This window comes from Amphiura filiformis, chromosome 16, assembly GCF_039555335.1.
Source record: "Amphiura filiformis chromosome 16, Afil_fr2py, whole genome shotgun sequence".
NCBI lineage: Eukaryota > Metazoa > Echinodermata > Ophiuroidea > Amphilepidida > Amphiuridae > Amphiura > Amphiura filiformis.
Window position 1 is genome coordinate 24515866 of NC_092643.1, and position 12547 is coordinate 24528412.

Below are 12547 nucleotides of genomic sequence, written 5' to 3' on the forward strand. Positions count from 1 at the left end.
GTCTTTGAATAAGTGGCTTTCCTGTGTCGTATTAACGTTAACATCTCAATCCGTTGTTTTCAAACTTGTCAATGTTTGAGTCAGAATATTTTGAGTGTCATGGAATAGTGGGTTAATCTTATGGGCATTAAGGTACACTGTGCTTATGATATCAACAGGATTAATGGGTTTTCTGATGAAGATCTGCTTGTTTTACCTACCCTGGGCATAATGAAAAGACATCTGAATTAGACGAATGCACAAGCTCACTTTTGAAAATCAAACAAATTATACCAACAGTATTTGTTGTTTAGTTTACCTCAAAATTTGAAATAGTGTATCAGGTCTCTCCCTTGAAGAGGGGGGGGGGCTTTGCAATGATTATGTGCCCAGGGTGGATGTAAATTTTCTAATGGCATGCCAAAATTGCCTGACCTACCAAAAAGCTTATTCCTTTCATCATGTTTGAATGCAACGGGTGACTGACTTCAAACTTATTTTAAAAAAAATGGTTATGAAAAAAGACAAACAAATTTCAATGCCATCTAGGGATGGGCAACTCCAAGTGAAATTGCTCCAGTTAAATTAACACGCTTTGTGTTGAGAACGGCAAAAACTGCAACATTTCTGGTTGGATGATGAAATATTCGGTCGGGGGACTCACATGTAAAGGTGGTACAGGTATGTGCAGCAATCTGGTACCTTTTTCAGGTTCTCCGGCAGTTCTGAGAACCCAAATTTGAGTATCATCCTCCAGTGCTTTAGCTTTACTTGTCACGTCATCTGAGTAAAACTCTGAAAATTGTATCTCTTTAGAATTTCATAGCACTCAATGGCCTATAATTTGACCCATTTTTTTAGTTCACTAGGCCAAAATAATAATATTTGAAATTTCAGCTCAGAAGTCCATATTTTGCCAGAAATTCAGTTCGCAGTTCCCAAAGTTCAGTGCTCCATGATGCACACTCCCACAAAAAGTTAACTTTAGCGCAACCCCCGCAAAATGTTTATGTTGATTTCAATTCCAATTTTCAAGAAATATATCTATTACACAGTTATTTTTTTGAGCATTAAATGATTAGAAATGTGAATAATTGTAGTATAGGGGGAGGGGGGGAGGTTGAAACTGTTCTTTTACAAACAAAATTTCTCATTTAGCATGTCCCTTATGCATTGTTAGTCATATTTTACCTTTCCTGACTATAATGATATCTTTATAGATCTAAGTTTGTGAACAGACAAATTGTTTATTGAAATGATTCATATTCCCTGTATGATATGAAAATCATTGGAAGAATCACAGATGGGTATTGTCAATTCATTAAATAAAACTCTAGATTGGTACAAATAAATGCTTTTAAAAGTTCAAGGGTACCTACTCAACTACAACTGAAAAACTTTTAATTTTCTTATGAAGTTGGTAGAACTTTATAGACAGGGTCCAATGATTGCAAATTGTGCAAAAAAAGTGAATTTTGCAGAGAAAATAAGCCAATTTTGCAGGGATTTGTGTGGAGTTTTGAAGAACATTGCTTGTGCAAGGTTTACATCAAGGTTCAGGTTGTCAGATCATTTTTGATGAGCAAAAAAAACCCTGTATTTTGCTGAAATTTGGCATCAAATTAGTGGATTGTGTGGAAAAAATACATCTGTGCAGACCAAATCCTATTTGAACAGAGAAAGGCAAATTGCATGGAGCAAAAATCGTTGGGCCATGGTAAATAGGTAAAGAGGTGCTGTGATTTGTCAATGAAGTTGTGTGTGTTTATATTCCGAAGATCTATCAATTCTAAAAACAGGTGTACTATAATCAATATTCTGGTCAGGGTGTACTTAAATTATATTCATGTTTGGGGAGATAGAGAGAGAGAGAAAGAGAGAGTCAGACAGTTGGAGATTGGGGGGGGAGGCAGTGAAAGATAGTGAGAGGGACAGAATGAAACACAAAAACAACAAAACTAAGCCAAACCAACAGAAAACATGATAAGAACTTGAAACCAGACAAGATACGACACATGAAGCATAACAAAGAAAATCTTACAAATAAACAGTTATCATGCTGCAAAAATTAAAACTGGTCACTGTCATGCATTCTTGTACTTGCGTATTTGGCCTAAAATATGAGCAAATGATACCCATTATGCTAAATATCTATGTTGTTTATTGTTTAATTCAAAGGGCAAATTAACATTCATCGCAAAGGTAAGTTTCTGCATCATCTAATTCATACCCAATGTTTGGTGTTCTCCAGTATTGCTATCTCGCAGTCGCAGGTACATGTACTGCTAAGGACCGTCAATGTCAGGATTAAAAAAAATCAATATAATTGTTGGTCACTCAATATCTGTAAAAATCAATATATCTATAATTTCTTCCCAATTTTACTCATATCTTCTAAATTTAGTATGATGTAACAGGATGCATCATGCCATTTGGACTCACAAATGCGCCGTCCACCTTCCAGGGACTTATGGAGCGCTATGCCATTTGGACTTACAAATGCACCAGGCACTTTCTAGTGACTTATGGAGCTCAATTTCAGTCTCTTTTCCCTGATTTTTCGATACTGGTTTTTCATTATCGGCATATATTGATTTTCTTCAGAAAGTGATATTGGTGATATTGATAGTTGATTTATTGATTATTATCGATATATCGACGGTTCTTAGGTACCGGCGCTGGTGCATTTTGAATTGTTAGTTGATTTCTTTTTGTTTTCCTTTGCAGCCTTCCTTGCTTACATTTTTGTGCTTACTGTTTACCTACACAAGATGCTCTGATTTGTATTTTATTTTGATATTTCAGTTGGTTTTGTAAAGTTTGTGGTACTGTGAGTAATTGTTTTTTTTTGTGATTTAAGCCTTGTATTTTATTCCATGGATGTTTCCAGGTGCTTGCATTTTCAATTGTGATTCTGTTATGATTATCTACTGTTGGTTCCATTTTTATTATGTTATATTCTGTTAAAATCTTGCTTGCATGTTTTCTTTTTCTCTGAACTTTTGTTTATTTTATGGTTTTCTTTTTTGTGTGACTTTTGCAGTCAAGCCCATTGCCCATGTAACCTAGCAATAGCCTCGTGCCCAATCTATTACCAATGCCATTATGACACTCCAACTCCAATTCTCGTCGCTATACTGGCTGCTCGCTTCGCTTGCGGTTTGCAAATGTATGCTTTCTATTAGAGGGGCGTCGCTGTTTGTGAACGAGGCTAGTTCTAATGTAACCCTGTATTCATTATTACAAGTTTAAAATTTGTTGTAAATTTTTGTTTTAATGTTAAGTTTTACCTTACTTTGGTAAGAGAACAAACCACAAGTTTGATGTCATCCTATAATGTCCTTCATTAGGGGGAGGTTCAAAGAGTGTACCTAGGTTTGTAAAAACTAGTTAACACATTGGTTATGGTCAAAGTTGATCTTTTAGGTTGGACATTTCACACTTATGTTTCAGGGCACTGGGGAGAGTTGGTCAGCTTCCTAATGAAAGCACTTTTATATAAAGGATGTCATGAAACTTTTGGTTTATTCCGTAAAACTGGACATTAGACATGAACATTACCATTTTATCTTGGTATCTATGAAGCATTCTTATATAACTCACCACATATTTGCCTGGATGAGTTTATGATTGGTAAACTTTTAGTAAATTCTTTGTAAATGAAAAATGGTTTGACTTTTATTTTAATATGAATATACAATTTGTTCAAAAAAGATTGAAAGTCAAACATGTTTGCTTATCGAGAGTTAAAAGTTGTAGTTCTTTGTTGTGTCCATTGCATTTGCATGTAATTAATTGAATATATGAATACAAAACCCACCCAAGTCCATACTGTGGCCAAATTGAGTTAAGCATGGGAATTTGTTGCTATGCATAGGCCTGTCATATGTATGAAAAAACAACTCAAATTCATCCACTTTGTCTATTGAGCATGTGAAAAATAGCATGTGTGAAAGAACCACCCAAGTCCATGATTTGAGTCTTGTAACACATTGATTGAAATCCAGTATGTATAAAAAGTCCGCTTGTAACACATTCATTGCTGGAGAGTGACTTTTGAAAAAAAATTGGTTTAATAAAGGAAAGTGTGTGGTTTATATTACATGGCAGAATGCTTATCAACATTATACATACCTGTGTGCTTTATTTTGTATTATCTTACTAGTGGTAATCTCATTCAAACATTGTTGTCTTTGTATATGATTAAAAAAACCACCCAAGTCCAAAATTTAAAATGAACCCCACGAATTCCCTGAAATACTAATCGTCATACTTAATACAGTTTAACCCACTCATTTGCACATCAAACTTACCATATTGACCAGGTAAATATAACTGAAGGAATTAAAATGATACACAGGTTTTTCTCTCAAAATCACTTCCCATGGACTTGGGTGGGTTTTGTATTCATGTATTCAATTGTGTATTCGTTTCTCCTGTTCTATCCTAGTATATTTTTTATCCTCCCTGTATTTTGTGTATATTGTTAATAATTCACCAATAATGTATCATTGTCTGAATAATTTAAGTATCTGCATCAAAAAAGTTGCAGTAAGCATACAACATGCTTTGAGAACTGATGCAGAAATTGTATCATCTTTGCATACTTTATATTTGCATCTATGAATACTAGATGGTTGTGCCAAGGCAGTGGTTATCATGGTTAGGCCAAAAAAATGTTTGGTTGTCCTTCCGAGACAAAAATTTGGAGGGTCGGTAGGTTGATCCTTTTTTGTTTTTCATGGACTCTTCCTTGATTTTCCTCCATTTTGAAAAGGCTAGTATTGACGAATGCTTGATCATTTTATGGTAAAAAATTATGTGTTTTTGGACTGGATTTAAATGGAAATACTTCTTGTTTTCAATCAAATATGCATTTAATAAATAAAATGAGTGAATAACAAATATAAAAGTCCTTGATTCTGTCCAAATTTAAGGTTTCTTCTAAAAAAGTGATTGAAAAAAAAAATGTGACCCAAGATTACCAAATTTGGGTCGGTAGGTTGATGAGGGCAACCAAACATTTTTTTTAGCCTTATGGATGTGAACTGATTTAGACAAACACTAGGCTACTACTAGTTTGACAACTTGTAATGTGTCTTTGCATGTTGATGTGAAACTGAAGTTGACTCGAGCTTCATGAACATTCAGTCATGTTTTGTTATAATGTAATCAATGTTACTGGATGTCATGAATGCATGTTTATGAGGTCTAGACCTATTGACGCTGTTTCCATGTTAGTGTAGTCTAACTGGTAAATGGTATAGGACTCTTTTCCTGGACATATAATAAATAGGACTAACATGATATGAGAGTGACAGGAGAAAACCTGTCCTAGTTCTATAATCCGACCTCTTCCCATATTCCTGTCCCATATTCCCATATTCCTGTTCACCTCGTTGTTATAGCTACATTAAGTTCTTTTTTTTGCAGGTGGTGGGGGGGGGGCAAAGTGAATTTCAGGAGGGAGGCAAAATCAACAAATTTTGCACAAAATTGCTGCAAAAAGTGGAAATTTGTTCAATTTTGGTTTTTACTGGGCGAAACTGGGGGTCAAGAGTTCTGACTGCCGTCACTGATAATCGGACCTCTTCTCATATTCCCGGTTCCCCTCATTGTGTTATAGCTACATTAAGTGGGGGGGGGGCAAGAGTTGTAACAGGGGACATGGGGGGTGGTTGGCAGTGCACTGATAATCGGACCTCTTCCCATATTTCTGACCTGTCTTATCCGGTTCACCTTGTTGTGTTATAGCTACATTAAGTTGCCCTTCACTACAGCACTTGGAGATCCACTTAATGGATGATCAGTCAAACTTTGTAAATCCCATATTTTTTAATCAATTCACATTGTTTTTATTGGTAACCATAGTAACAATTCCTCATTGAAAGTAAGTACAAAAGGCTTAAAAATCTTACATACCGTATTGTTTGTAATAAACGCTCCCCCTCTAATAAACGCCCCCTCCAATGTTTCTGTGAAAAATTGACAAAAATGCTAACATTTCCATGACATATCGTGTAGGTAAGCTTAAAACTTGCATCAGTCATGTCAGTCACGATCGCTAAATTGAATGGACAAAACCTATTATGACTCAACTCCCATCCATTTCATTGCCTAATTATGGTAGAATTTCACTAATTCCATACACTTACAGGTGTAATTTTGTTGTATTCCCCACGAAAATATCATTTTCCGTGGGCGCCGCCATCATGTATAGTGTAAATCCCTCCTTTTAATAGGAGCACCATCGGGAAACTGAACATGATTTTTAAGCTTTTTTCACTGACAATTCACTTCCAATAAACGCCCCCCTTTTGGAAAAATGCAACGCCCCCGGGGCGTTTATTACAAACAATACGGTATATACCAGGGTGGCTAGTATCTGGTGGGGGAAGGGGGACAAGACTTCTCATTGGGAAAATCCCCCTTGCTACCCCCTCCTCCTTGGCTATGCCACTGGCCCAATCTGATCTCCTCTGGCTGGTTCTCATAAGTTTAGAAAACATACTCTGTAATGAACATTCATTTAGATTTGAAAATCGTATGGTACACTAAAAGTAATTAACTGGATTCTCAGATCTGCTATAGATTTAGATGCGCAATGATCGTAATATAATCGTGCTGCAAGAAGGTATTCACGAGTAAAGCATTAAATATATGCTGTGTTCATATGGATGTAATAAGGAGGCTTACATAGAATTTCCTGACTTCGCACTATAGGTGATAAGTTTATGATGATGTGATAGATCAGGATCTCACCATTACACATCCTTAACCCCCTCACAACTACTGTATAACAGCATTTCTGATTGGTCAATTATGTGATATGTTCATCTGAGTGACCAATCAAAATACAGCTTCTAAATAGTTAAGCTTGATCCTCTCCAGTTGTACAACTGATTCTTACAATGTTGATGATTGGCTGAATAAATCCTGTATAGTCTTCTTAGCCTTCTTACAGCCAATCAGCAAGTAGTATTCATGGGGTTAAAATATTGCAGATTCATCTGCTGCTATAGGTATCTATGAGTGAAAATATTGACGATACATAGTATGTCATGTTTATATGAATGTAATAAGGGGGCTTACATGCAACTTCCTGACTTAGCGCTTTAGGTGAGAAGTTTACGATGATTAAAACCGGGTGGTGTATTGAAACGAAATGCAGCGATAAAATGAGGTTTGGTGATATGTTCTCATCTGGCATCTAAAGAATCCTCTGCAGTGACTGAAAATGTGTGAAATCCTGGGATGAAGTTGAAATGAGAGAGCTTTAAAATCGTAGCTACCTTGATTATGGAAATAATTTGATTTTAAGTTTCTCTGCACTTACTGATTCTTTTACGTAGAGATCAATATGTGGAAAATGGTTAAATTATTAAAAACAAGTGTGATGGTTCATATGGTCAGTTGGGAGTGTATACATTTTGAAGTAATTTGGAGCTTTTGATGTGTTTTTGTTATTAGTATTTTTAGTACATGAAATGTGCATTTTTTTAAATTAAATTTTCAACTCACAATACATTTCACAGGGTACTTGAGTTGGGGTAATGTAAATTTTCTGTTTTTTTATCAATAACTTAATACTCACTAGATTATCATGGTATGATTGGAAGTGCTGATGTTATTTTTTTGCTTCTTAAAAGATGCATATATATAATATTATTTTATTGTTAAGAATGAAAGTTCTGAACAGAAAAAAACCCAGATTCACAGATGTCTTGTATTCTGAACATCTGAACTATGATTGTTAATGCTATAAATGATCATTTACTACAAATTATAGTGAAACATATTAGAAACTTTTTACCCCATGAGCACTATTGGTCAAATTATTGGCTTCTAAGAACTATTTTAATTGGTTACAAAGAGGGGTATATCATGTACTGAGCCAATCAGAGATGTGGTAAGAATAGTCAGTTATGACTGAAGGGATTAAGCTCAAAATTGCTAAGAGTTCTAAAAGCCCTAATTTGATTGGTTACTCAAGATGATTAATCCATGTAACTAACCAATCAGGGGCTATGTAAGAAAGGTATTAGTGCTCATGACTGTTAAATCTATCAACAGCAGTGCTGCAAATTCAAGTAGGAATATCCCTTTGAAAGAATGCGTATAAAAATGTTGCACAATAAAGGAAGCAAAGATTGGGTAAGGAGTGATAAATTAATAAAGTATGAAATTGGCTCACTTAAACTTCCTAAACAGCGTATTTCAAGAGACCAAGGAAGCTGATAAACCAATATTGAAGTGTTAGAAAATGAGGAAAGGACTTTGTCAGAAAAGCGCAACAAATTACGCTTAATTTCCCACCCAGTGTGGAGTTCCTATAGCAGTTCGCGCCCTTCGAGAAAGCAAACTCGGCGTATCTGCTACAACGATTGCTGCACAAGATTTGTTCATATCCGGGTACGTATCTAAACCCTACCTCGTGGGATGCGCTCATCAATTCTGCACCAGGTGTGCCTGCACGAAACCAAATGCCCTGTTTACACGATCGTTTTGATTAATCCTAATAACAGACAAGTATCGGTTTTCCGTCGCGCTCGCTGCATCATGACTTAACTCTCTTCACGCGGATGTCGACTGCAGACGACATGTTTTTAAAAAAAACCAAAATTCAAAAATTTCAGAAATTTAAATTTTCATGACCATATTTGGAATCAGCATGAAAAATGCATTAAAATGAGTACAAACAAGCCTAGTATTGGGTCAGTAGTTCTTAAGATAGCTCTTGGTATTTTGAGAAAATATTTCAAAACTTAAACTTTTTCCGTTGAAGGGCATGGCTAGCACGCAGAGCATTAATAGTGTAATGATTTTCTTTGATGTTGTCACCCCAGTGGTGGAGATCAGTGTTAATGTTATCATCTCTCAACTCAGTCACAATGGCCTCATCCCAATGGCATAGTTCAATAACCTCAATTAAACAATCACAGTGCAAAATATGACCTCAAGTTGCAGAGTATGAGTTTTTGTACCCAAATCATCAAAGGTTAATCAATGCATGTGCAAATGTATTGGGGTTAATGAATCGTGCCCTGATAGATGAGCATGTTGTGGATCATAGTGTCTTATATAAAGTCGTACTAATGTTGACATAGCGAATGCATGTTATGGGAGTCTCTCGCCAACGATAGACTCCTTTTATCCTATACGGGATGGTCCCGCTGGTGCGATTGAAATTCATTGAGTCAAATGTTGGCAGATCTGTAGAGGGATACCTTACACCTGTGAACAGTGTATCTACTGTTTATGTACATTACAAGTGTCAGTGAGCCATTTTGCTCTGTCGATATACTGCATTTTGAAAATCTTGATTAGGATGTGTTTCTAGACATTTACGTTGCTGGAGAAGATGATTTGTTTGTCTTGACAATATTCTGACAGCGGTGGTTGAAATAATTTTATAGGAATTATCACTTTTAAGCCAAATATGGGTTAGGGTTAAGGTTAAGGTTTGGCTTACACAAAATAATTACATGAAAAAATGCCTGACTGAGGCAAATGTTTGGATTTGTGCACCCTCAAAATATTTCTTCCTTTTTGCCCTGCCCATGGGGCCGCTCCTGGATGTATAGGTGATGTAGTTTTATGTTACAGAACATGTAATTATGTTAGCAATACTGTGGTACTTCACATTTTGGAGCTTCACTTTGGTGGTCAGACCAACCAAGACCACAGGCACATGTTAACCCGGGGGCACTCACATAAATGGTCTGTATGCATGCATGACCAAAAAAACAAGGAAAAGGGGGTGTTTTTTTTAGGCAAGGCAAGTTACACGAGTGACGAATTTAGGGTCTAAAAAACAGTGATTTTCAAGAATAAGGCTAGTTTTCTGAAACTGAACAACTTGTTTAGGGTACCTTTTCAAATTTTTGGTAAATTACGTGTCCAAAAAGGGTACATTTTTAATTTTTACTAGCCAAAAACTCATTAGGGGGTAAATTTTATATTAAATTACCTTATTAAGGGCCTAAATTTGCTGGTAGGGTAAAACTCGTTTGGGGGGTGTTTAAAGAAAATTTGGTCATGCATGCGTACACAATCACTTGAGTGGCCCCACTGGGATGTTAACATAAATAGAAATTGAACACTTTTTTGTCCAATAACTTACACGGAGCTCCAGCTCTCAAGTCTCATTACTATTTCTATTAGTGTACACATTGCAGATTATAGTGTTTTAGCACAAGTTTTGTATAAGAGATAAGTAACACACTGCTTTAGGATCGTTCGCACATGGGCTACACACATTTCCACATGCGCATACTCAACGCACTAGCATTCTTGGCACGCTATATGCAATTGTGATTACCACAATGCAATAAATTCAAATTTCATGCTAAGCTTTGCATCAACCTCTGCATCTATGGTCAGTTGGAGAAGATGAGTTTGATGATTTGTATCCTGTCATGAGGTTTCTTAACCCTAACCGAACCCATGGTTTTTTGCTATCGGAAGGGAAAGAAGAAATGAAAAAGGAGAGAAGATGAACAAAGAAGTCGCTTAGTACCTCTGGGATTCGAACCTTGGACCCCTCGTGTACCAAGCAGCAGATCACCGACCGGTAGCCATGGGGGTTTCGCTGACCTGGGCAAACAATTCTGTGGGTTAGGCTGATTGCATAATTGTATCATGTGGGCCCGGCACGTGGGATACATGCATGCGGAGTAGTTTTCCTAGTTAGTTTGGTGTGGTTAGGGTTAACAAAGATGAAGTTTAATTGGGGGTTAACTTCAAATATCTGCATCAATTTTCTTCCTAACTCTTGCCTAGATCAAGATTAGAGAAAAGATGCACACTAATTAGCTGTTTCAATATGTGATTTTAGATTATCCCTTTCTATTTTAAAAACGCTGCCACTCTTACAGAATCTTGTGTTGCAGTAGCATCATTTGTGAATTGGCAAGCATCAGGAACACAAGTAAACTAATGTTGTGTTACTTTTCTATATGTATGCGCTATTTGTATTGTTTATTTATAGTGTTGTTCCTTAGCGACCTCTCCGAACCGTTTGACGTGACACCTCTGCCGATAATCCGAGATGCCGTTTCGCCACGGTCTTGTTGCTTCGTTACAATACGGGAAATGGCAAGACATACTTTAGCGGTTTGAATAGGTTAGCGCTCTTCCTGAGCTGTGCAAGTTATTCTTTGTTTTCTGATTGTATAATGCCGTATCCTATGACTTAGAAAATAAGTCAGGCGTTTGTCAAGTTTGAGGCTACGATGACTTTTTGGCGGAAGGAGAGTAACCCTCCAGAGGTTCTGTTATTCCTTTTCCACACAGGCTTTTAAAAATATATAAATAGTTGAAAATCAGGGGAAGACCTGGCATTATAAACATTTTAGGAATTGGAAATAACTTTTGATTTACAGTTTGGTAGCCTTATTTGTCAGAGTGTTCATGCAAATGATAAGTCGGTATGTATTTGGCCTGGGTATTTGGTAGATCTATTTAAAAAAGTTCTGGTTTTCACTACATATGAAGATGTGACAGAATACAATGCAAAGGATAGAAATATACTTGCACACATAAGTAAGCAGACCCATATGCAGGATGTTTTAGGGAGGTGCATATTTTGAAAAAGTGGACCTTTTTTCCAGGGGGTAATTTTGTGAAGAGTGGACTTTCTACCCAAAATGTGGACCTTTTTTGACCAAAAAAAAGCATTAAACAATATTTTTGGTATTTGGTAGATCTATTAAAAATGCAGTGCATAGAGAAATCATGGACGCATCCTATACTAATCAATATGAGACTTGTCATCTAAGGTGTTTCTAGTTTATTAGTGCATAAGTTCAAGGGAACTGAGGACTGTCTGTAGTTTCTTGTACATCTGTGTTTGGAACACACCTACCCACACATGCACATGTATACAACACACACACATACTTTTAAAATAAGAACAAACTGTTTTCATGTATCCATTATAATTATGTAATTTCCCTTCCAGGAACAAGATTGTAAAAATGTCATCTTACTGAGAAGCTACATACAACTGCCAAATTCATCTTTCATGACTTTTTCCAATTATAGCAATGTGACTTGTTATGTAGGTATGCTTAGATGTTGTGTCACTTTGTCTGATGTTCCATTAAGCAATTGTTTCCACATTCTTGTCGTAATCTATTGTGTCAGAGATAGAAATCATGACTAGGTGGGGCTTCCTGGCTTGAATGAATGAATGAAATCTATGATTTTTTATAGTTTTCGGTAAGGTTCTTCAGCGGTGTGCCGATTTGGCACTGTTTATAGCGTAAACACGGAAGAGGGTTGTTGATTGGCTAATTGAATCACATCATCATCACATTGGCACCTCATTTGCCAATCAAGCTGCGTAGCAACGCACGACCTAGTTCTTTTTACGCGATAATCAGAAAGCTACAACCGTATTTTCAAAATATTACTTAAACCTGTTCAAAAATATGTCAAAAATTCTTCTGTTTAGGAGGTCTGTAGATTGTACCTATCATGATGGGCTTTGATCATGTTGATTTTGGAAATAAGAGTTCAATCCATGTGACTTCCAGTTGATCATGATTTAAGTCATATCTTGGTA

General features: G+C 36.3%; 1 protein-coding gene across 1 annotated transcript in view; it reads left to right on the forward strand.

Annotated features, from left to right (window-relative positions):
• LOC140172507 (uncharacterized) overlaps window positions 1-12547 on the forward strand; it is a 270463-nt gene that overhangs the window by 9873 nt on the left and 248043 nt on the right. The window contains exon 3 of the mRNA XM_072195651.1: window positions 2158-2181. Within this exon, the coding sequence (XP_072051752.1) occupies window positions 2158-2181 (24 nt within the window). The remainder of the gene's footprint in view (window positions 1-2157; window positions 2182-12547) is intronic.